General features: G+C 42.2%; 1 protein-coding gene across 1 annotated transcript in view; it reads left to right on the top strand.

The window, feature by feature from the left end:
* Positions 1–1392: 1392 nt before the first annotated feature.
* The window catches only part of LOC112229106 (protein phosphatase 1E), an 86002-nt gene continuing 60221 nt past the window's right edge, over positions 1393–27173 (top strand). The window contains exon 1 of the mRNA XM_024394992.2: positions 1393–1692. Within this exon, the coding sequence (XP_024250760.2) occupies positions 1511–1692 (182 nt within the window). The 5' untranslated portion in view covers positions 1393–1510. The remainder of the gene's footprint in view (positions 1693–27173) is intronic.

Here is a 27173-nt window from a genome sequence, read left to right as displayed (position 1 = left end):
GTATCTAATCCAATGCAACAATGTTAAGATATGATTGACAGTAGGTTGTATAAAGAGTGTGGTCTCCTGTTTCGCGACACATATCTTTACTATAGACTACTGAGGTACTCTGTATGTGAATCTCTGTCTGCAATTGCATTTTATTACTAAAGAGTTTCATACCAAGGTTCCTGTGTCTGTGTCAAAGGACCACCAAACAACTCCCAATCACGGCCGGTTGTGATACAGCCCCGGATCAAACCAGGGTCTGTAGTGATGCCTCTAGCACTGATATGCAGTGCCTTAGACCGCTGTGCCACTAAGGAGCCCAAAGTAAAAGGCACATGACAGCCCTCTTGCACCTAAAGGACTCTCAGACCATGAGTAACAAGATTCTCTAGTCTGATGAAACCAAGATTGAACTCTTTGGCTTGAATGCCAAGCATCACTTCTGGAGGAAACCTGGCACCATCCCTATGGTGAAGAATGGTGGTGCAGCAACGTTTCTTATCCAACCTGACAGAGCTTATGAGGACCTGCAGAGAAGAATGGGGAAAACTCCACAAATACAGGTGTGCCAAGACTCGAGGCTGTAATCGCTGCCAAAGGTGCTTCAACGAAGTACTGAGTAAACGGTGTGAATACTTATGTAAATGTGATATTTCTGTTTTTTATTTGTAATAAATTTGAAAAATATTCTAAACTGTTTTTTCTTTGTCATTATGGGGTATTGTGTGTCGATTTAGGGGGAGAACAATGTAATCCATTTTAGAATAAGGCTGTAACATAACAAAATGTGGAAAAGGTCAAGGGGACTGAATACTTTCCAACTGCACTGTATGCTAATGATATTTGTTGTTAGTTACTGCACAGTGAAGGCAATTTGCCCACGTTTAAAAGCTTATTTTAAAGCATGTGGTTTATTTAATCCAACTAGTATCTATTATATTGACAAGAAAGTTGTGTGACCACTCTTACAATGGAACTGCATGTCCTCAAAGATGGAAGTCAGGGGGGAGGCGAGATCTGGTGGGACAATTCTAGCCAATGAGAGGGTATATACGAGTGTGAACAAAAGGCACAAGTCCGATATAAATTCGTTTTTTTTCCTAAGTTGCCGAAATGCCACGTGCATCTACTTATTAGTGCATTCGTAACAACCTAACCATTACGACACTTCTATCCGATCAAATAAGCTTCACTTAACAAATTAGTAATTGTTTGTTTAACAAATTCGACACTCATTAACCTCCATACAAAAATTCCTCACTTTGATCTTATTTTCGCGGTGACTCTCGTACGTGCGCGTTCCCAAACCTGACGCTTCCTCCCTTTTATAAAAAAAATAAAAAATCCTCCCCTTTCCTTTACGTCATCATCATCCACCCACCCTCTTCTGTGATAGAGCGAAAGCCTTGTTTACGCGCGCGCGTTCCCAACAGGCACCAGTGGGGAGCTGTCCAGCCAGCGATTTGAAGTAGTCTTCTTGCCCGGATACTGCTGTCTCTTGTCTGTCCAGGAATGAGAAGTGATGGCCGGCTCTGCAGCAGAGGAGAAAACCTTCCGAAGGTTCTTGGAGCTCTTCCTCCGAGAGATGAGGCCACCACTTCAGGAGAACGACCCTGTCCCAATGCGCCCTTTATCGGACCTCACCTCGGCGGACGAAGTGGAAGGGGAATGCCTCGATATGTGTCTTCAGCACCTGTGCAAATAGTAAGTACCGATTTGATTTTATAAATTGTTTTTGTATGCAGCTTAAACGAACGGTTTGTGTTTGCCTTTTGCATGACCAGTTTCAACTAGAATAGGTCAGGAATTTGGAGTCAACCTAAGTGAATGTACACTATATTTGTGTTGGCTGTAGTCTATTTCACAATAATCTGCTATGACTGATTTTACGGAAACACAGTTAATATAAAATATAAGCTACCGATAGCCTACAGTGTTCTAAAAAAATAAGCAGCTTTTACATTCTGTGAGCAATTTGGTTGCTACAGAATTGCTCTCCGATCAGTTTTGCCGGGTGGCCTGTGAAGCCACTTGCAATGTCCTGACATCGTCATCTCCCATGTTGCTGAGGACGTCATTGGATGGCTTATGTTGTAACATATGTAAGAGAGGAAAGACGAACTTCAAATATATTTCAGCTGTACGTCGGTTCCTCACCTTCCATTCGTGCATCCAAGTTATTCGAGGTACAGTTAATGTGAATTCACCCTCTCTTTTTGCGTCGCACGACGTCATTTCATTCGTAGGAAGGAACTATTGCATTCCTCATATTAACCATAACAGACTTTCCGATTCATACAGTTTAGTCGTACAGACATGACAACAGTACGGAGATGACACTATACACACTTTGTTCACTACGTCCTGATTTGTCTTTTTTTTGTTCTCAATTTCTGTTTATTCGCAACCATCTTTAGCGCGGGCTCCACCGTAAATTAAATTCAAAGCTATATGTGTGTGGTCAGGTTTGAGCATTTGTAGATATATTACGTCACACTCGCATCCATAAATAGTACATCAAACCACCGAAGAGACCGAAAAGACCATTGTGAATTTCTCAAGCATGTCGAGGATGATTGCAATTTGATACTTGTAATTTTGACACCACCAATAAATGACAAAACAAGAACCAAACATAGCCCAGTCTAAAATAGAGCCATTTAATTGCCCCTTTAAAAGGCACCCAAGTGTTTGGAAATAGTGAATACTTGACCTTGTAAATGTGAGCTTTCAATGTATTATGTTTGATCTGTGTTTAATTTACATAGAGCTATTGAACTCAATGTTGAATTGGAAGTGCTGTGTTGGGTTTCTGTCAGTAGTTTACTGAAGCTATTCCATATCATACAACATTATTTTGATGTTCACTCCCCAGTGCCCCATTTCAAAGACCTAATCTTGTTGTGCCAATGCCAACAATTCCAAATGTTTGGGAAGAGACTGAAGCGTTGAGAAGAGTTGTTGTATCAGTCTGCTAGATCTGTTTTGCACAAAGAGCTTATTGTCTATGACTGTTTGTTTTATTCAAATGTGCACCCAGCTCTGGATGCTGCCAGAGCCTATACTACCAGAACAGACAGTAGGCCTGGTGTTTACAGTGGGGCAAAAAAAGTATTTAGTCAGCCACCAATTGTGCAAGTCCTCCCACTTAAAAAGATGAGAAAGGCCTGTAATTTTCATCATAGGTACACTTCAACTATGACAGACAAAATGAGGGGGAAAAATCCTGAAAATCACATTGTAGGATTTTTTATAAATTTATTTGCAAATTATGGTAGAAAATAAGTATTTGGTCAATAACAAAAGTTTATCTCAATACTTTGTTATATACCCTTTGTTGGCAATGACAGAGGTCAAATGTTTTCTGTATGTCTTCACAAGGTTTTCACACACTGTTGCTGGTATTTTGGCCCATTCCTCCATGCAGATATCCTCTAGAGCAGTGATGTTTTGGGGCTGTTGCTGGGCAACATGGACTTTCAACTCCCTCCAAAGATGTTCTATGGGGTTGAGATCTGGAGACTGGCTAGGCCACTCCAGGACAGGCCTCTCTCATCTTTTTAAGTGGGAGAACTTGCACAATTGGTGGCTGACTAAATACTTTTTTGCCCCACTGTATATATTGACATATATGAAATGTAATTGACCCCATGGATAAGCCTACGTTTATCTAATGAGAACTCACATATTATGCATTTATTACACAAAAACAATTTCCATTTGTGGATATTTGCAGTGTTTCCTGGTTCCCTCTCTCTAAAGTTATCATAGTTTAATTATTTGTTTTCCACTGTGTCATTCCTGCAGCTCTAATGATAGTATTTTTAAAGGAGAGCAATGTCTTAATATGGCACAAAGTGAGACACATTCTTATACACTGTGCTGCAAGCATCAGCTCCTGTTGTGTTTCAGCTGAACGTGTGATTATTTTGTCTCTGGGTTGAAGATCTAATAATAGGCCTGGGAGAGAGGTGGAGATCCCCTTTGCTGCTCTCCCTGTGTGTGTGCGTGCGAGTTGCTCACAGTGTGCTTATGTGCGTATTCGAAATGGTGGAAATGAACGCAGATGTGGATTTGTGTGTGTGTGTGTGTGTGTGTGTGTGTATGTTTGCAATGACGCCAGTGTGAATATAATTTTGTCACATTCCCATCCCTACCTGAGAGATTATAGGCACACATTTGAAAGGTAGAGAAATCTGCTCGGTTTCACACTTATGTGGGGGGGAATTGTGACATGGTACACGCGGGCCAGCGTCAGCCGGCTCAGTGTGTGGGTGAGACGCAACCCTCCTCTCAAACTGTCATGGCTGACACGTAATGATACTTCTGCAGGATAAAGGAATCACGACATCGAAATGGGACTGCGCTCTCTATCGTATATGTCACATTTAATGAGAACTCACTTTTGAATTTAACCCCAAAAAGTAGGGTATGATTGTCACGATTCAAAAACATTCAAGTGACAGGAATGCTTTGGCTTTGCGAACAGGAAGTCTGTGCTTATTGTCTGTCTGGATTTCTGAAACACTGTACACAAAGATCATGTACTTATGCAGCCATCAAATATAACAGTTGATCATTATCCAACCATCAAACACAAGTAAGACCATTGACCTTCATTTGAATTTGTACCTACTCTGTGATTGACAGAATATGCTGGAAGCAGCACTGTCGGAAGCAAAGTAGGACGCAGACCTCACTCAGTTATTGTTAACGAGTGGCCACCTCTGTCCCGCTACAGCACTGCAATTCCTGGGAAGTATGTGTGTGTGTGTGTGTGTGTTTTTAAATTGGATTTTTTTCACCTTTATTTAACCAGGTAAGCTAGTTGAGAACAAGTTCTCATTTGCAACTGCGACCTGGCCAATATAAAGCATAGCAGTTCGACACATACAACAACACAGAGTTACACATAGAATGAACAAAACATACAGTCAATAATACAGTAGAAAAAAAGAAAACAAAGTCTATATACAGTGAGTGCAAATTAGGTCAAATAAGGGAGTTAGGGCAATAAATAGGCCATAGTGGCGAAGTAATTACAATATGGCAATTAAACACTGGAATGGTAGATGTGCAAAAGATGGCTGTGCAAGTAGAGATACTGTGGTGCAAAAGGAGGTAATAAATAAATACAGTATGGGGATGAGGTAGATAGATGGGCTGTATACAGATGGGCTATGAACAGGTGCAGTGATCTGTGAGCTGCTCTGACAGCTGGTTCTTAAAGCTAGTGAGGGCGATGGGAATCTCCAGCTTCAGTGATTTTTGCAGTTAGTTCCAGTCAGTGGCAGCAGAGAACTAGAAGGAAAGGTGACCAAATGAGGAATTGGCATTGGGGGTGACCAGTGAGATATACCTGCTGGAGCGCGTGCTACAAGTGGGTGCTGCTATGGTAACCAGCGAGCTGAGATAGGGCGGGGCTTTACCTAGCAGAGATTTGTAGATAACCTGTAGCCAGTGGGTTTGGTGACGAGTATGAAGCAAGGGCCAGCCAATGAGAGCTTATAGGTTGCAGTGGTGAGTAGTGTATGGGGCTTTGGTGGCAAAATGGATGGCACTGTGATAGACTACATCCAGTTTGCTGAATAGAGTGTTGGAGGCTATTTTATAGATGACATTGCCGAAGTCAAGGATCGGTAGGATGGTCAGTTTTACGAAGGTATGTTTGGCAGCATGAGTGAAGGAGGCTTTGTTGCGAAATAGGAAGCCGATTCTAGATTTAATTTTTGATTGGAGATGCTTAATGTGAGTCTGGAAGGAGAGTTTACAGTCTAGCCAGACACCTAGGTATTTGTAGTTATCCACGTATTCTAAGTCAGAGCCGTCCAGTAGTGATGCTGGATGGGCGGGCAGGTGCGGGCAATGATCTGTTGAATAGCATGCATTTAGTTTTATTTGCGTTTAAGAGCAGTTGGAGGCCACGGAAGGAGAGTTGTATGGCATTGAAGCTCGTCTGGAGGTTAGTTAACACAGTGTCCAGAAAAGGGCCAGAAGTATACAGAATGGTGTCGTCTGCGTAGAGGTGGATCAGAGAATCACCAGCAGCAAGAGCGACATCATTGATGTATACAGAGAAGAGTCGGTCCAAGAATTTAACCCTGTTGCACCCCCATAGAGACTGCCAGAGGTCCGGACAACAGGCCCTCCGATTTAACACACTGAGCTCTATCAGAGAAGTAGTTGGTGAACCAGGCGAGGCAATCATTTGAGAAACCAAGGCTGTTGAGTCTGCCAATAAGAATGTGGTGATTGACAGAGTCGAAAGTTATGATATCGTTAAAGACCTTGAGCGTGGCTGAGGTGCACCCATGACCAGCTCGGAAACCAGATTGCATAGCGGAGAAGGTACGATGTGATTCAAAATGGTCAGTAATCTGTTTGTTAACTTGGCTTTCGAAGACCTTTGAGATGCAGGGTAGGATAGATATTGGTCTGTAGCAGTTTGGATCTAGAGTGTCTCCCCCTTTGAAGAGGGGGATGACCGCGGCAGCTTTCCAATCTTTGGGAATCTCAGACGATACGAAAGAGAGGTTGAACAGGCTAGTAATAGGGGTTGCAACAATTTCGCCAGATAATTTTAGAAAGAGAGGGTCCAGATTGTCTAGCCCGGCTGATTTGTAGGGGTCCAGATTTTGCAGCTCTTTCAGAACATCAGCTATCTGGGTATGGGTGAAGAAGAAATGGTGGGGGCTTGGGCGGGTTGCTGTGGAGTGTGCCGGGTAGTTGACCGGGGTAGGGGTAGCCAGGTGGAAAGCATGGCCAGCCGTAGAGAAATGCTGATTGAAATTCTCAAATTATAGTGGATTTGTCGGTTGTAACAGTGTTTCCTAGCCTCAGAGCAGTGGGTAGCTGGGAGGAGGTGCTCTTATTCTCCATGGACTTTACAGTGTCCCAAAACTTTTTTGAGTTTGTACTGCAGGATGCACATTTTTGTTGAAAAAAGCTTTTCTTAGCTTTCCTAACTGCCTGTGTATATTGGTTCCTAACTTCCCTGAAAAGTTGCATATCACAGGGGCTATTCGATGCTAATGCAGAACGCCATAGGATGTTTTTGTGCTGGTCAAGGGTAGACAGGTCTGGAGTGAACTCAGGGCTATATCTATTCCTGGTTCTACATTTTTTGAATGGGGCATGCCTATTTAAGATGGTGAGGAAGGCACTTTTAAAGAATAACCAGGCATCCTCTACTGTCGGGATGAGGTCAATGTCATTACAGGATACCCCGGCCAGGTCGATTAGAAAGGCCTGCTCACAGAAGTGTTTTAGGGAGCGTTTGACAGTGATGAGGGTTGGTCGTTTGCTCGCAGACCCATTACGGATGCAGGCAATGAGGCAGTGATCACTGAGATCTTGGTTGAAAACAAAAACAAGTGTATTTGGAGGGTGAGTTAGTTAGGATGACATCTATGAGGGTGCCCGTGTTTACGGATTAGGGGTTATATCTGGTAGGTTCATTGATAAATTGTGTGAGATTGAGGGCATCAAGCTTAGATTGTAGGATGGCCGAGGTGTTAAGCATGTCCCAGTTTATGTCACCTAGCAGCACAAGCTCAGAAGATAGGTGTGTGTGTGTGTGTGTGTGTGTGTGTGTGTGTGTGTGTGTGTGTGTGTGTGTGTGTGTGTGTGTGTGTGTGTGTGTGTGTGTGTGTGTGTGTGTGTGTGTGAGCAGCTGACTAATAACCTTATAACAATGCTAATGATGAAAGCAGCTCGGCTTTGCAAACCCAGTCCGCTTGTGTTTGAAGCCGTCACCATCTCCTTATTTGACAAGGCACTTTGAAGCTGGGTGAACTGAGCAGCTTGTCAGGTGTTCCTTACACCCCTTAATGATGGCTGTTGACAAGGGAGTGGGAGAGAGAGGAACAAAATGGATGAAGGCATACATGTCAGCAGGCTCATTTGTCCTCACAATTCCACCATGTCATTATAAAGAAAAATAACCACAAGAGGAGCTTATGCAATATATGCAATGCATAATTCAACACATATGCTGTGGTGGCTAAAGATAGACATTACTTACTGCCTGACAGCTAGTTATGTTGGAACGGCTATAGAGGTCGTCTTGAGGATGGGTAACAATCAGTAGGGGTGCATGGGTAAAACCACTGGGGAAGTCAACCCCCCCCAATGCCATATTACAACCTATGTCTTGTGATAATTGCATTGTTTGCTCTACAACCTGTTAATTCATATGCCTTGCGACTGTGAAATAAAGGCCTAAAGGCAGAGACAATCAGAAGTCCTAGTAGCAGAATAAATTCAACCACAGTTTTTTGTTTAATCACAAAACCGGATAGCAACCTCTGTCCAGTGAAGTCCACAAAGCATATTGCATGTACAGTAAGAGACAGTTACATAACCTACAACATGGTCAAACAAGTTAATGTTTCCGACATTTTCGGGCCACTAAACAACTATTGATTTAGAACCACAGAGAGTTAAGAAAACAGAAGCTGCCTCCACTATTCAAGCACCATTTCAACTTCAACAATTTAGTCCAATCAACATAAGCTAATTATGATGTGGATTTCTGTTTGCATGTGTGCATGCATGTTGACTCACCCTACACCAATGCCATCCTCCTCTCTTTCATGCTGACGAAATGGCCTATCACTCTATCATACATTACATGCTTTTATTTTTTGTTGTCCTGGGCTAACTGGCTAAAATGCTTGCTCAGTAGCCTAACTTCCATTCATGGGCAACGTTAGCTAGTTAACATTAGCCTTCTACAGTCGTAGCCAAAATTTTTGAGAATGACACAAATATTAATTTCCACAAAGTTTGCTGCTTCAGTGTCTTTAGATATTTTTGTCAGATGTTACTATGGAATACTGAAGTATAATTACAAACATTTCATAAGTGTCAAGGGCTTTTATTGACAATTACATGAAGTTGATGCGAAGAGTCAATATTTAAGGTGTTGACCCTTATTTTGCAAGACCTCTGCAATCTGCCCTGGCATGCTGTCAATTAACTTCTGGGCCACATCCTGACTGATGGCAGCTGCATTCTTGCATAATCAATGCTTGGAGTTTGTCAGAATTTGTGGGTTTTTGTTTGTCCACCCAACTCTTGAGGATTGACCACAAGTTCTCCATGGGATTAAGGTCTGGGGAGTTTCCTGGCCATGGACCCAAAATATCGATGTTTTGTTCCCCGAGCCACTTAGTTATCACCTTTGCCTTATGGCAAGGTGCTCCATCATGCTGGAAAAGGCATTGTTCATCACCAAACTGTTCCTGGGTGGTTGGAAGAAGTTCCTCTCGGAGGATGTGTTTGTACCATTCTTTATTCATGGCTGTGTTCTTAGGCAAAATTGTGAGTGAGCCCACTCCCTTGGCTGAGAAGCAACCCCACACATGAATGGTCTCAGGATGCTTTACTGTTGGCATGACACAGGACTGATGGTAGCGCTCAGAGAAAATGACTTTATCCCAGTCCTCAGCAGTCCAATCCCTGTACCTTTTGTAGAATATCAGTCTGTCCCTGATGTTTTTCCTGGAGAGAAGTGGCTTCTTTGCTGCCCTTCTTGACACCAGGCCATCCTCCAAAAGTATTTGCCTCACTGTGCGTGCAGATGCCTCACACCTGCCCGCTTCCATTCCTGAGCAAGCCTCCTTGAAGTTCTTGATGATCCAATAAATGTTTGATTGAGGTGCAATCTTACTGGCAGCAATATCCTTGCCTGTGAAGCCCTTTTTGTGCAAAGCAATGATTACGGCACGTGTTTCCTTGCAGGTAACCTGGGTTGACAGAGGAAGAACAATTATTCCAAGCACCACCCTCCCTTTGAAGCTTCCAGTCTGTTATTCAAACTCAATCAGCATGCCAGAGTGATCTCCAGCCTTGTCCTCGTCAACACTCACACCTGTGTTAACGAGAGAATCACTGACATGATGTCAGCTGATCCTTTTGTGGCAGGGCTGAAATGCAGTGGAAATGTTTTTGGGGGTTTCAGTTCATTTTCATGGCAAAGAGGGACTTTGCAATTAATTGCAATTCATCTGATTACTCTTCATAACATTCTGGAGTTTTTGCAAATTGCCAGCATACAAACTGAGGCAGCAGACTTTGTGAAAATTAATATTTGTGTCATTCTCAAAACTTTTGGCCACGACTATACATCTAGCTACATATTGAACTTCCATCCTATCAGGCAAGAGGCACAACAAGTTATGAATTAACGGTTGGATCTGTTATAATCTTTGGCCAGTCCAGAGAATTAAGTAAATCCAGAAAAACCAGAAGTCCAAATCCCCATCTCCATTCCTGGAGAATTTAGGAAATGGCCAATTTTAGCTAGCTAGCTGGACACTGGAACACAACAACACAATGAGATGCAATAATTCAGGTTTTTCTGTCTGATGTATGCTCTCAATGGGACAATGGGATCTGATAGGAGTGAAGGCCAGCATCCCGGTGTTGCCTCTTCACTGTTGATGTTGAGACTGATGTTTTGCGGGTACTATTTAATGAAGCTGCCAGTTGAGGACTTGTGAGGCATCTGTTTCTCAAACTAGACACTCTAATGTACTTGTCCTCTTGTTCAGTTGTGCACCAGGGCCTCCCACTCCTCTTTCTATTCTAGTTATAGCTAGTTTGCGCTGTTCTGTGAAGGGAGTAGTACACAGCGTTGTACGAGATCTTCAGTTTCTTGGTAATTTCTTGCATGAAATAGCCTTCATTTCTCAGAACAAGAATAGACTGATGAGTTTCAGAAGAAAATCTTTTGTTTCTGGCCATTTTGAGCCTGTAATGGAACCCACAAATGCTGATGCTCCAGATACTCAACTAGTCTAAAGAAGGTCAGTTTTATTGCTTCTTTAATCAGACCAACAGTTTTCAGCTGTGCTAACATAATTGCAAAAGGGTTTTCTAATGATCAATTAGCCTTTTAAAATGATAAACTTGGATTAGCTAACACAACGTGCCATTAGAACACAGGAGTGATGGTTGCTGATAATGGGCCTCTGTACGCATATGCAGATATTCCATAAAAATTCTGCATTTTCCAGCTACAATAGTAATTTGCAACATTAGCAATGTCTACACTGTATTTCTGATCAATACCCCCCTTAGCCCTGAGTGTCTCTCGGTGGGGGAATGTCCCTCCAAACGGATCAACTAATGGTAGGGAGAAATAATAAATAACCCTATGAAATCGGACATCGCTTCATCACTCACACGATCAGCAGAAGCCACCAAGGCATTGCCTATACCACGCAATTAATTGACGACAACCCTTGTGTTTTTCACAATGCCTGCACTGGCAGCAGTAATAACTTTCCTTATATTTCTCATGCAACAAATACGTACCTATCATATGAACAACAAATGAGAACTGCAAAACAACAATGTGCTCGTAATGTGCCCATCCTCTGGCTGTAGTTCAACGTGGAGTAGTATTGAAGCAGGACTTTCATTCCATAATAGCAGTTTGACATGTAAAAGTTGCATTTCCTTCACGCAGTAATTTTCTGCAATTTCTTGGGGATTCATGATTAACCAGTGGAAGCAATTAAAACTCTTGTTCTGAGATGTGTGTGTATGTATATACACTGCTCAAAAAAATAAAGGGAACACTAAAATAACACATCCTAAATCTGAAGGAATGAAATATTCTTATTAAATGCTTTTTTCTTTACATAGTTGAATGTGCTGACAACAAAATCACACAAAAATTATTAATGGAAATCAAATTTATCAACCCATGGAGGTCTGGATTTGGAGTCACACTCAAAATTAAAGTGGAAAACCACACTACAGGCTGATCCAACTTTGATGTAATGTCCTTAAAACAAGTCAAAATGAGGCTCAGTAGTGTGTGTGGCCTCCACGTGCCTGTATGACCTCCCTACAACGCCTGGGCATGCTCCTGATGAGATGGCGGATGGTCTCCTGAGGGATGTCGTCCCAGACCTGGATTAAAGCATCCGCCAACTCCTGGACAGTCTGTGGTGCAACGTGGCGTTGGTGGACGGAGCGAGACATGATGTCCCAGATGTGCTCAATTGGATTCAGGTCTGGGGAACGGGCGGGCCAGTCCATAGCATCAATGCCATCCTCTTGCAGGAACTGCTGACACACTCCAGCCACATGAGGTCTAGCATTGTCTTGCATTAGGAGGAACCCAGGCCCAACCGCACCAGCATATGGTCTCACAAAGGATCTGAGGATCTCATCTCGGTACCTAATGGCAGTCAGGCTACCTCTGGCGAGCACATGGAGGGCTGTGCGGCCCCCCAAAGAAATGCCACCCCACACCATGACTGACCCACCGCCAAACTGGTCATGCTGGAGGATGTTGCCGGCAGCAGAACGTTCTCCACGGCGTCTCCAGACTCTGTCACGTGTGCTCAGTGTGAACCTGCTTTCATCTGTGAAAAGCACAGGGCGCCAATGGCGAATCTTGGTGTTCTCTGGCAAATGCCAAACGTCCTGCACGGTGTTGGGCTGTAAGCTATGCCTCGCTCAAAGTTGAATTGGGATACCACTCCGACTTGATGGGGCTTGCGGGATCGTGCTTAACAGAGGGGGAGGGGTGGGGGTGTGTGTATTGGGATTGAGCCTAAGCCTCCTACTTCACCCATTCACTCCACTCCCTTGTCTCCTGCTGCCCCCGTTACCCTCACTGGGGTGGCTGATGGACAGTTATTGAGAGGAGAGCTCTCCTAAACTTAATTAAACAGGCATGTCTCACACAGCTGTAAACAACCATGCGCACATCCGGATTCCTCCAAGAAATGCATTCGTGAGCGCGCGCACACACACACACACACAATTTGCTTCTGTACACTTCTGGAGTAACAATGTGTGGTGTCGGATGCGTTGCAACTGAAGGCTGCGTTAATGAGCACTGCTGTGTGACCGGATTGGACATCAGAAGAGCAGGGGAGACATTTACATGTTCCACACTTGTTTCAACCACATCTTCTCATCCATAACACAACAGGAAGAGGGGGGCTCATCTGTTCCTTCACCCAAAGTGCCTCAGTCCTAATGGACTACCAAAGCGTTGCAGAGTGGTACTGGATCAAGTGTGGTTTTCCATTCACGTCTTAAATAACTTCAATGTAATTACAATGTTAGTGCAATCTTGCAGTTGTTCAGGATTAATGAGACAACTGTAATCAGGCCTACAATTTGTCCATCTCACAAAAGACTGATGAGATGCTCTGTTCCGAATGATCAATTCCACTCATTTTTCAGCTCTCACATCAAAGAGTGCTTTACATGAAAACAAATAATGTATTTATGCACAAGAGCTCCCTGATGAAATTGTCCTGTTCATTTTTTGTGTCACGCCAAAGTCTGGCTAAGAGCTTTTTGGCATCGAATTAGAACGTGATTGTTCTTCAGCAACATTGACAGCAGCTGCTCCCAAAACACACACACACAAAATAATTAGATAGAGATTTTACAGAAGACACATTGCAGGCATCTGGTTTAGAGAGAGAGAAAGAAGGAATCCGTCAGCCTCCCTCATTTGTCATAAATCTCGAGACGAGCAGTGGTGATCCGTCATTCAGGGCAGGTGAGAGCCCCACCTGTTTTTTGTGTGGTTTTTTTGTTATTTTGGCAATAATTAGTGTCCACATATCAGTTGGTTAACAATTTAAAAACACATTTACTGAGTGAATAACGCCTCATACAAACATGGTCTCTTTCTTGCTTTCTTGAGTAAGGCAGCTCCAAAATGCAGGTGTTTCAGCCTCGCTCTGCTTTCTGTAGGCGTTGGTAATCTTCTCTAGTTGCGCCGTGATTGGCTCAGTGTACTGTCACTCATGGGGACACTACGTCACCTCAGAATCTACAGGGAGAGCTAGGCAGTTCAAGCACCCTTGGCTTCTGCCATATATTTACAATAGAAGTGCTCATCCAATAAGGCTCAAGGTCTTTGGCCTCAGAAAAAATTACGTAAAATCACATTATATCTACCGTAGCTTTGATTGGACTGATTATGTCAACATCATTGAATTTAATTTATTTTGGGTGAAAGTATTAATTAAAACGCTTGTTTCCAAAGTGGTCCTCGATGGTAAAAACAACAACACATATAATGATTAAAAGAAAGAAAAAAAATATTAAAAAATGATAAACCACCATAAATACATAAATTTATATTGATATCCTAAAAAGTGGCACTATTCACTGCACTTCTCCCTAACCTTAAAAATCAACCATATTCATTTCACACTAAAACAATCTATTCATTGCACATCATACATATCAGTCAAATAAATACACCTGACCAGCAGTAGGGGGCACAAGGGGCAGTGGTGTGGTTTCTCTTACTTAGATAACCTTGTCCAAATTAAAACCTTTCCCTGCTTTTTAAAGCTATTTCTACTTTTTCTTTGCTTGATCTCCAGGGGGAGGCTATTCCATAGACAAATGCCTGTATAGAAAAACGTGCTCCTCGCAGTACTTTTAACTCTTGGTATTTTACAAGACAACGCTAGCTCTGGTATTGTAACTGTGTTGGTTATAGACCATATCAATGTGGTTTTTCATATAACCTGGGGCACGATCATTTAAGATGTCAGACATATGATTACGTTTAAGTTGGTCCACTCTGGACTCCAAAGGCAACAAGCCCACCTACCGGAACTCCAGTACCCCTATGTGGGTCCTAGGGGACATTCAGCATATACCTGAAAACATGATTTTGCATGACCTGCATTTTCTTTCTTTTTTGATAGCCCTCAATACCAAGCAGAGCAGGCATGATCAAAATTACACTGGATCAAGGTTGAGACTAGCAGTTTCTTAACTTTGATGTTAAAATATCTAGCGTTAGGATATAAACATTTCAATTTATTCACCATTTTAGGAAGAATTTGGCAGCAATCAGGTCTCCAGAAAGGCACTGATCTAGGGAAACACAAATCAAATCAAATCAAATTTATTTATATAGCCCTTCGTACATCAGCTGATATCTCAAAGTGCTGTACAGAAACCCAGCCTAAAGCCCCAAACAGCAAGCAATGCAGGTGTAGAAGCACCAAGATAAGTTCGATTCAATATCCTTGCCTGCACAGTTTGCCTTTATCTTGTCAGCCCTAAACAATATACGTTTTGTTGCAAACTAAATCGATTCAGTTTTTCCCAAATGTAGTGACAATTTTGTCAGTTAACCAATCTCTAACAAAATGGAATTCCTTACTCAGGGTCTCCTCTATGTAAACTGCATCCTTCCCTGGTACCAGTATGGCTGAGTCCTCAGCATAAAGCAGGAGCTTGCACTTTACTGTATCTGGTATATCATTAACGTATATAAGAAATAAGAGAGGCCCTAAAATTGATCCCTGCGGTATTCCACAGGATGTTTCTTTGGCCTCTGACAGAACATCACCAACATTACATACTTGTATTCTGTTGGTCAGATAAGACCTAAACCAATTCACTGCTACATCATTTAGACCCATGCATTTCAGTTTTATCAGGAGAATATCATGGTCCACAGTGTCAAAAGCTTTCTGCAAGTCTAACATGACCCTACCTGTATAGTTCCTCTTCCCACTTTCCTGCTTGATGTGATCAAAAAGGTGGTTATGGCAAGTATTAGTGGAATGAGCTGTTCTAAATCCAGATTGGAGTTCATAAAGTAGTTTGTGCTCGAAGGTATCCCTCAAGTTGATTAAAAAAGAATCTCTCAACAACTTTATATACGGTGCTGAGGATCGACACAGGCCTATAGTTTCCTTCATATGTTTTTCTGCTCTTCTTGTGGAGTGGAACCACCCGGGCTGTTTTGAGATCATTGGGAAATGTTCCACTACTAATAGAAAGGTTTACAATATGCGTTATCATTTTAGCAGTGACACAAGCACTATCCTTTATGAATCTTGCAGGAAGGTTATCCAGCCCAGTTGCTTTGTTTGTGCTCATTAAGCATAGTAGATTGGAAACTTTGTCCTCTGTTACCATGCACAGCTCAAACAAATAATAAGTGATACCTTTGCTATGGTAAAAGTTGTTCATGAAAGACTGGCCATAGTGTCCAGAACAGGTCGGTAACTTTTTAACCAGAGATAAGGCTATAGTGGTAAAAAATATGGTAAAATAATTTGCAACCTTTTCCTGGTCATTGCATAAAACATAATCAATATCCAGGCCAATACTACAGGATTTTGTCTTTATGGGGAGTTTTTGAGCCAATGTCCTTTAAAATGTTCCACAGTTTACAAGGCTCATGTAAGTTGACATTAACAGTGTCTATGTAATGTTGGGATTTGGCCTTATCCATTTTGTATCTTCCCTGGTTTCTACAGTTAATATAACCTTCATAATCTTGTTGAAGATTTGTTCTTCTGAATCTGGCCTGGTAGGATCCCTTTTCCTTATGAGGTCTAAGATCTCTGAAGTGATCAATTTCCCTGACCTCTGTTTGATTTGAATTTGTTTCATCGGAGATAGAGGGTTGAGTGAGATACCAAGCTTCATCAACATCACAGTTTAGTACATGAGACCTATATAAAATTCCAAGTACTTCTACAAAACATTCCTTTGAGTATTGTTTCATAGACCGTACCTTCATGTAGTTATTACCTGGCTCATGTAGCATTTTGGATTTCTTACGTATACAGTAGGTTACCAAATGATCGCTAAACCCAATATTTAAGACTCTTGGCTGACAGACGTTCTCTTGGTCTGATACAATAATCAAATCCAAAGTTGATTTAGTGTCAATACACACCCGGGTTGGCTCAGCAATCAGTTGTTTTAGTCCAAATAACTGATTAAAGTTATACAGGGAAATGTCAGACTTCAGTGAGTCAAGACAACTGGGAACTCTGAAAAAAACTAGCTCCGACTGGGAAAATACATGTAACCCCCTCACCAGGCTTGAATTTGACTCTCACGATATTACTTTACTTAGAATATCTCAACAGCATGGGATATTAGGTGAGAATCCCTATTGTAAACTCGCTAGGGTGATGACAACTAGGTTATTAACTTCAGATAGAATGATTAGAGATTTATGTTATTATATAAGGATATGCTTTCCCATGCATTAAATGACACTGAAACAGTAAATGCCTCCACCAATGCAACAAACATAAGGTTAAAGATGTATATTACCACATTTTCAATGTACCACATGAAAAGAAATGAAAATAATAAACCCCAATGATTTTTCACAACCCATATCCACATTACTTGTAAGCTTGGTTAAACCTGATGGCACGCGTTGGAGCTAGATTGACAACATTCATGAAGTAAAAGATCCATGTAATTCCAGTTGATATTGCTAGGGTTGTTTTGTTTGCGGAATGCGCTGTCTGTGCAGCGGTATATTGTATATAAAAGTGGATCCTCATGATTGTATTTCCTTCCTTTTTATACCACATAGGCCTAATAAAATACTTAATGGTAGGCCTACCAAGTGTCTCTGTTTGTCTGTGTGTCTGTATGTGGTGACTTAAAGAATAGTAAAGTTAAGGCCTCATCATCTTGCTGAATTTATCTGAACTAACATCTATCTGAATTTCTGTCAGTGTCCATTTTGAAAGTGCTGAACAAATAGGCTTACCTCATCGCAGCTCGTTTGCTTGCACTTGCTTTTTACTTAAAGCTAAGTGTTATTGATATAAGAATAAACATTATGGATTTACTGGACCTAAATGTAATGTTTGTATGGTTTGAGTCATTGAATTTATTTAAACCCCTAAATTACCCTCAACTTTTACTGATAGACTTATAGTCCTACCAACTTACAGACTGGGGCGCTAGAGAAGTTGATCCCAGTGAGAATTGGTGGATAAAAGCGACCAAAACATTTAATCTCAACAAAGCACAAATCACTAGGGTGAGATCATGACACATTACCTCAGCAGAGAGAGGTCATTAGTACCTGTGATTTCCAACCAGGGTTAATCTCCACTACACTCTTTTTAATTAAGGCAGATGCATTGCTTAATGGGAGTGATAAATCAAAGCAACGAAGCATTAATGGTCATGCTAGGCTATGTCATACCTTGACCCATAGCATGAGTTCAGCAATGTCGAGCAATCAATAAGATCGTATGTAATGTGTTCTTAGTATGCTGTAACACCGTTTTTCTATATCCTTTAAAAAAAAGATACTGTGCACAAGCACAGCAGTTAAGGCCTGTTGAATCCTAGTCATGACTTGCCCAGGAAACAGGTGGTAGAAGTGAACACGTCTCCTCAATGCCTGTTTCCTTTGTAGCCAAATGCAGAATTAACAGTTTTTTTGCACTTGCAATTGATGCTTCTCAATTTAGAATGCCCCACTAGGCTAAACAAGGGCTACAAAGAGCCAGAGAAAAAGGATCCGCAAGGATTCACAAGTCATTACTTACAAATCAGTGAAGGCGTTCTCTGCTTACTGTATATGTATATGATCTTGTTCCTCCGAGGCCGATATTAATTAGGACTTCATACCTTCTGTCTCCATGGAGGATTGGGGTTATCAATGAGTCTGGGGGGAGAAGTTTTTGTCTGCTGTGTTGCAGCTCCTAGAAAACAGTGTCCCTCTGCCCAAAGGGAGCTGTGTTCTCTTTTTCAGACCACTGGAGGTCTCTGACTCTGTGCCTCTCTCTGCCATAGACATTAAAACAAGTAGATGGTGATAGCGCTGACGTCATCCACGTATTCCTATGGACAACTCCTGATGGCGCATGAAAACGGAAGTATTTGAATTTCTCTAGGCATGAGGGCGCGAGCCTCCGCGTTGGTCTCTGTCAGCACGTGGTCATGTGTGACAATGTGTAGCAAACTTGAAAATAATTCACCATGGGGATCAAACCTAATAAACACTTTTTAGAGCCCAAACGTCCGTCAAATGTTTTGGGGTTTCTAGGCCAGACCAGGGCTTTTGGCACTGCTAGGCTGCTACACTGTAGCCGACCAGCAGAGCTCGTGACTTCACGCTCCAGACTGGACACTGGGGGCCTGCTCTTGTCTCGCTGACACTAGTGAGGTCTCTGCGCTTGCTTTGCCAACACTTACACTGACCAAAAATATAAACATGCAACAATTTCAAAGATTTTACTGAGTTCATTTAAGTAAATCCGTCAATTGAAATAAATTCATTAGGCCTTAATGTTTTTAAACTGTTTTTAAAAAAAAAAATCACAATTTACCACTCTCGCATGCTCATTTCTTCCCAATATAAACCAACGATATGCTACCTTTTTGTAGCATTTCTGACAATACTAACATCTTTTCAGCCGAATCTGTGTTCTTAAACCGGGTTCAACTCAGTTGATGCACAACAGTAGCAGCTCGTAGAAGGCTAGCAGTTGTACTGTAGCTAGCTAGATAACACCAGTTAGATGAGAAGCCAAAGGAAGGTAGCTAGCTAGCTATGTATATTTTGCTATGGAAGGTTTTTCATATGGGTGAAGTCATCTGTGTAAACTGCTGACCTGGAAACTTGGGTGTAATCAGTACGCTCCCTCCATTGGCAATGCCATTCTTGTCATTATAATCCAAATTTGCGCTGACCTGATCAACACAGTGTCAGGTTATTTTTCAATCTGTTCCCGAAAACCTGAAGTTACCAACAACGATGAGACAGCCTACAGGGAGAAGGTGAGGGTTCTGGGAGTGGGGTGCCTGGAAAATAACCTCTCACTCAACATCAAAAAAACTAAGGAGATGATCGTGGACTTCAGGAAACAGCAGAGGGAGCACCCCCCATCCACATCGATGGGACTGCAGCTTCAAGTTTCTCTCTGTACACATCACTGACAAACTGAAATGGTCCACCCACACAGACAGTGTGCTGAAGAAGGCGCAACAGTGCCTCATCAACCTCAGGAGGCTAAAGAAATTTGGCTTAACACCTAAAATCCTCACAAACTTTAACAGATGCATAATTGAGAGCATCCTGTCGGGCTGTATCGCCGCCTGGTACGGTAACTGCACCGCCCACAACTGCAAAGCTCTCCAGAGGGTGGTGCGGTCTGCCCAACGCATTACCGGGGGGCAAACTTCCCACCCTCCTGGACACCTACAGCACCCGATGCCATAGGAAGGCCAAAAAGATCAAGGACATCAACCACCCGAGCCACTGCCTGTTCACCCCGCTATCATCCAGAAGGTGAGGTCAGTACAGGTGCATCAAAGCTGGGACAGAGAGACTGAAAATAGCTTCTATCTCAAGGCCATCAGACTGCTAAACAGCCATCACTAGCACATCAGAGAAGGTTGCCTACAGACATAGATTAGGAATCACTGGCCATACTGTACTGCATACTATTCTACGGTATCTTAGTCACTTTAATTGTGTATAAATATCTTAGTCAAATGCCGCTCTGTCATATATGTATATATTCTTAATCCATTCCTTACTTAGATTTACGTGTATTTTGGGTATATGTTATGAAACTTAGATATTACTTGTTAGATATTACTGCACTGTCGGAGCTAGAAGCACAAGCATTTCGCTACACCCGCAATACCATCTGCTAAACACGTGTATGTGACCAATAAATTAGATTTGATTTGTTTTATTGATCATTGCTTGCTTGCTCGACCTGTGCTCAGTCAAAAGAAAAACCCATGTTTGCGAACTGGGTTCCCTTTGTGATCAAATAAAACTGTTTTGAACACAACTGTTTTAGACAATTTTTTAACCAAGCAAGATAAATAAACATTCACTCAGTACTGAGTGAATAAACAAAAACATTTTGGAATGAACCCGTGCTGTTATCACCAGACTGTCCATTTAAATAGTGTCAAGTTGACATATCTATTACAGGGTTCGTAGCATAATGATTGGTGTCATCGCCCTGGGACTTGAAGGTCCTGGGTTTGACTAACGGGATATTGTGATAGTTCTCTTTTGTGTAAAAAAAAATTGAAAATGTGCTGTTTTTGATGGCCCCGTACTTTTCCCGAAACAGACGCACGGTGTGTGCTTATTTTGATTTATTAGGTGTCTCGTAAAATAGCCTTTTGGATTCGTTGGGCATTGTTGATTGGCAAGGGACAGGCAGTGTTGTGTACTAGTGCTTCCGTCTTGCTACTACGGAGGTGAGAACATGGAGAGACCAGCTCTCAAACTCTCAAGGAAGATATTGTTGCCCTCATCTGCCTGATGCACGCCATCCCTATGGTACAAATGCACACGATAAGTTGCACAGGTTGTGAACGTTTCCCTTTCTCAGGCGCCACCTTCTGTCATTTGAGAGGTTAAGAAATTTGTCAAGCTGGCCCACGTGGAGCTGACAAACGACTTAATCTTATTCATATGCACACAGTACATCGCACACTATCAGTAGCCCTTATGTATGTTCTGTTACAAATGCTGTGAGTACTCCCATCTGTTTTCATATATATACTGACATTTATAAATGTGGGAATGTGCTCTTTTACTATAGTTGAACAGCTGTGTACAGCATTACTAAGAACATTTGTAGCTGGAGCACCTATTTAATGTCAGATTTGTAAATATGTATTCTTAAGTGTTTTGTACTTGTCGAATGACTTTGTATTTTGCATGTGTTTCTCAGAAGTTTATCATTTGTCAGTGTTTATATCAGGAGTTACCAAAATTACTATTGACGAGCCTAGGCAGGCTTTTTGTTCAAGCCCAGTGTTACCACACCTGATTCTATTACTCAGCTGTTCAACAAGACCTCAGCTGTTTGAGACCTTGAATAGTAGAATCAGGTGTGGTATAACTGGGCATGAACAAGAAAGACTGCATAACCCTGTAGCTCTTCAAGAGCAATTGTGGCTATCCCTGAATTATATGTACAAAGTTGACTTTATCTGATGAACGTACATTTGATTGTAAATTGTATACTGGAGAATTAGCTGTTAATACACTGCTCAAAAAAATAAAGTGAACACTTAAACAACAATGTAACTCCAAGTCAATCACACTTCTGTGAAATCAAACTGTCCACTTAGGAAGCAACACTGATTGACAATAAATTTCACATGCTGTTGTGCAAATGGAATAGACAACAGGTGGAAATTATAGGCAATTAGCAAGACACCCCCAACGTTTGGCATTTGCCAGAGAACACCAAGATTGGCAAATTCGCCACTGGCGCCCTGTGCTCTTCACAGATGAAAGCAGGTTCACACTGAGCACATGTGACAGACGTGACAGAGTCTGGAGACGCCGTGGAGAACGTTCTGCTGCCTGCAACATCCTCCAGCATGACCGGTTTGGCGGTGGATCAGTCATGGTGTGGGGTGGCATTTCTTTGGGGGGCCGCACAGCCCTCCATGTGCTCGCCAGAGGTAGCCTGACTGCCATTAGGTACCGAGATGAGATCCTCAGACCCCTTGTGAGACCGTATGCTGGTGCGGTTGGCCCTGGGTTCCTCCTAATGCAAGACAATGCTAGACCTCATGTGGCTGTGGTGTCAGCAGTTCCTGCAAGAGGAAGGCATTGATGCTATGGATTGGCCCGCCCGTTCCCCAGACCTGAATCCAATTGAGCGCATCTGGGACATCATGTCTCGCTCCATCCACCAACGCCACGTTGCACCACAGACTGTCCAGGAGTTGGCGGATGCTTTAGTCCAGGTCTGGGAGGAGATCCCTCAGGAGACCATCCGCCACCTCATCAGGAGCATGCCCAGGTGTTGTAGGGAGGTCATACAGGCACGTGGAGGCCACACACACTACTGAGCCTCATTTTGACTTGTTTTAAGGACATTACATCAAAGTTGGATCAGCCTGTAGAGTGGTTTTCCACTTTAATTTTGAGTGTGACTCCAAATCCAGACCTCCATGGGTTGATAAATTTGATTTCCATTGATAATTTTTGTGTGATTTTGTTGTCAGCACATTCAACTATGTAAAGAAAAAAGTATTTATTAAGAATACTTCATTCATTCAGATCTAGGATGTGTTATTTTAGTGTTCCCTTTATTTTTTTGAGCAGTGTATATTAAATAAATATGAATAACTACATTATTTTTGTTGCCATTTGTCATTATTGTGTACTTTTAATGTACTTTTATTGCATACTTTTTTCTGTGTTATAATGTTGTATAATCACCTTCCGGTGTAAAAACCATGGAAAGTAATCATTATTTTTTTTAGATATAGGCCTATTGTATCGTCATCTTTATTGCAAAAGTAAACTTTAAGCTACATAGTCATTTGACAGAGGTAATGAACTCTCCATTGTTTAGTACAGCAATTGATAAAACAGGACCATTTAGAAAAACAGTTGTGTCAGGTTGGCTGCCGCTGGAGGCTCCGGACTTCAGACCGCCGCTGGAGACTCCGGACTGCAGAGTGTCGCTGGAGGCTCCGGGCCATGGGTCATCACTGGAGGCTTCGTGCTATGGGTCATCACTGGAGGCTCAGGGCCATGGATTATCACTGGAGGCTCTGGGCCATGGATTATCACTGGAGGCTTCGTGCCATGGATCATCACTACAGGCTCCGGGCCATGGATCATCACTGGAGGCTTCGTGCCATGGATCATCACTGGAGGCTTCGTGCCATGGATCATCACTGGAGGCTTCGGGCCATGGATCATCACTACAGGCTCCGGGCCATGGATCATCACTGGAGGCTTCGTGCCATGGATCATCACTACAGGCTCCGGGCCATGGATCATCACTTCAGGCTTCGTGCCATGGATCATCACTAGAGGCTTCGTACGTGGAGCCAGAACAGGTCTCACCGGACTGAGGAGACGCACTGGAAGCCTGGTGCGTGGAGCTGCCACAGGGCTTACCAGGCTGGGGAGACATACTGGGGGCCTGGTACGTGGAACCGGAACAGGTCTCACCGGACTGGGGAGATGCACTGGAAGCCTGGTGCGTGGAGCAGGCACCGGATACACTGGGTCATGGAGGCGCACTGGAGATCTCGAGCGTAGAGCTGGCACAACCCGTCCTGGCTGGATGCCCAATTCCACCCGGCAAATGCGGGGCGCTGGCACAGAGCGCACCGGCCTGTGAATGCTCACTGGAGACACAGTGCGCATCACCGTATAACACGGTGCCTGACCGGTCACATGCTCCCCACGGTAAGCACGGGGAGTTGGCTTAGGTCTAAACCCTGACTCCGCCAATCTCCCCGTGTGCCCCCCCCTCCACCAATTTTTTGGAGCTGCCTCTCGGGCTTCCATGACCGGGTCTTGTCCCCTGCCATAATCTCCTCCCCGGTCCAGCTCGTCATCCAAGTTGGCGCACGCTGCTTGGTCTTTTTGTGGTGGGTAATTCTGTCACGTTCACTGTCTACAAACTCCCTGTCATAGATGAGCCAAGGCGCAGCGTGCATGTAATTCCACATCTTTAATTGAATTGAAACTTTCAACAGGTAAACAGAAACCTAACGTGATGCAACCGTGGCACACACAAACACTCACAGAAAATAAATAATTACCCACAACATTAGGTGGGAAAAAGGCTGTCTAAGTATGATTCCCAATCAGAGACAACGACAGACAGCTGCCTCTGATTGGGAACCACACTCGGCCAAAAACAAAGAAATAGAAAACATAGAATGCCCACCCAAATCACACCCTGACCTAACCAAGGGCGTGACAGAGCATGAAAAACCCAGCAGCGTTGCAGTTCTTAACACAAAGCGGTACGCCTTGTACCTACTACCATACCCCGTGCAAAGGCACTTAAATCTTTTATCTTGCCCATTCACCCTCTGAATGGCACACATACACAATCCATGTCTGCGTTGTCTCAAGGCTTAAAAATCCTTCTTGAAACTATCTCCTCCCCATCTTCACTGATTTTAAGTAGATTTAACAAGTGACATCAATAAGGGATCATAGCTTTCATCTGGATTCACATGGTCAGTGTCATGGAAAAAGCATAATGTTTTGTACACTCAGTGTATATGAATGACTGTGTCGAACATACCACATCCTGCTTTTTATGTTGGGTACCTACTGACCAAAAAAAATCTTTATGAAAAATATTTATTTTTCAATGATATGCATTGTTAAAATAAAGGTTTAAGGAAATACAGACAGGCAGCACATTAGTACCAAAAAAAACAACTCACTCAATCAAATCTGGTGTTGTAAGTATAAAAGCAAAGCATGCTTTCATGGATGAAAAAAGTATTGAAAAGGTAGTGGAATGGGTTAATGTCTTTGTGTCAGGTGAGAAGAATGCCATGCATTACCTTTGTAATGAATATGAATTAGGCTGTTTGAGAAGGTTTGAATCCTAAGCAACCTGCCTACACATTGTTGGAAGTATAGTAGACCAACATAGACACTGTAGTAAGTCAAAGCTGTGTGCTGGAAAATCTTGGTAGAGCATGAATGAAGTTTGCATTATGGCACTCGTGAATTTCCTTTCTTTTTCGGTTTCAGACCAATGTCTACTTCTCACTTAAAACAGTTTTTAGTTTTTATTTATAAGCCAAATCTAAAATGTTCTTATTTACATTTATCATTTTTTAGCCTAACAATCAATGGTAGCATAATTCTAAACCAGTAAAGTCAATGATCATCTCTCAAGGTCTTGTTTGAAAATATGTATTTATGTCATTGGGGTTTTGAAACACCTAGGCAAAAATAGAAAAGGTTCAAATGAACAAAACCACTTTAGGGTACATCTGGGCGTAACAGCCTACGTAGGCCTATTAATAGGAATGCTAGGCAATGAAAATTAAATAGGCTAAATAAATCAACACCAAACATACAGTAGGTCAAGAATAAATGCATGTTCAAGTTGTCACATGCAGAAGTACAGTGAAATGCTTAACTTGTATGCTCTAACCAGCAGTGCATTAACCTATCAAAATAGTATAACTAATACAAATTATAAATATTTACAATAAAGAAAACAAGAAATAAGATTGGAAGCCAAATACAGGGTTAGTGCCAATAGCAAATTTACAATATGCAGGGATACTTGAGTATAGATACGGTGCATTTGGAAAGTATTCAGACCCCTTGACTTTTTCCAAATGTTACGTTACAGCCTTATTCTAAAATGGATTAAATACATGTTTTTCCTCATCAATCTACACACAATACCCTATAATGACAAAGCGAAAACAAGTTACTAATAATAAAAAACATACCTTAGTTACATAAGTATTCAGACCCTTTGCTATGAGACTCGAAATTGAACTCAGGTGCATCCTGTTTACATTGATAATCCTTGATGTTTCTACAACTTGATTGGAATCCAACTGTGGTAAATTCAATTGATTGGACATGATTTGGAAAGGCACACACCTGACTATATGAGGTGTCACAGTTGACAAACTGAAAAAAACAAGCCATGAGGTTGAAGGAATAGTTTGTAGAGCTCGAGACAGAATTGTGTCAAGGCACAGATCTGGCAATGGGTACCAACACATTTCTGGAGCATTGGAGGTCCCCAAGAACAGTGGCCTCTATCATTCTAAAATGGAAGAAGTTTGGAACCAAAAAGACTCTTCCTAGAGCTGGTTGCCTGGCCAAACTGAGCAATCGGGGAGAAGGGCCTTGGTCAGGGAGGTGATGGTCACTCTGACAGAGCTCCAGTGTTCCTCTGTGGAGATTGGAGAACCTTCCAGACAGTAGAGTGGCCAGACGGAAGCCACTCCTCAGTAAAAGGCACATGAGCGCTTGCTTGGAGTTTGACAAAAGACACCTAAAGCAGGGGTTCTTATTTTCAGCTTGGGACCCAAATGAGAAATTCTGTGTTTTCCTGGGACCCAAGCTTAGGAAAATAGGCAACTATACATACATATCAGTACATTTCATTGCCCTTATGCCTAAAACAAATGCAATACAGACAAAAACAAATAACTAAATAATTAAATGAATTATCCATATAAATATCTATTCATGTTTATTTCCCCCCATTAAAAACATGATTACATATCTGTCTAGGTTGGAACTGTTGCTGTATCAAATCAAATCAAATCAAATGTATTTATATAGCCCTTCCTACATCAGCTGATATCTCAAAGTGCTGTACAGAAACCCAGCCTAAAACCCAAAACAGCAAGCAATGCAGGTGTAGAAGTAGTAGTTTTCAACAATATTTCTACAGTAAAATGTGCAGTAGGCCTGATCCTTTTTCACCTTCATCTGTTCTGTTACTAGAGTTGCACTATCACTAGCTAGCTTGTTAGGCAAGGGAATTGTTTGAAAGAGAAACTCACATCTACTACTATGAGAGTTAGTTAGTACTCTCTTATTTCTGCTGATCAACCTGTTATAAAATGACAACAATGCCTTGCTAGCTGACTTACTTTTC

This window comes from Oncorhynchus tshawytscha, linkage group LG30, assembly GCF_018296145.1.
Source record: "Oncorhynchus tshawytscha isolate Ot180627B linkage group LG30, Otsh_v2.0, whole genome shotgun sequence".
Taxonomy (NCBI): Eukaryota; Metazoa; Chordata; class Actinopteri; order Salmoniformes; family Salmonidae; genus Oncorhynchus; species Oncorhynchus tshawytscha.
Note: the sequence above shows the minus strand (reverse complement) of the source record. Positions and strands in the feature narration are given on the sequence as shown.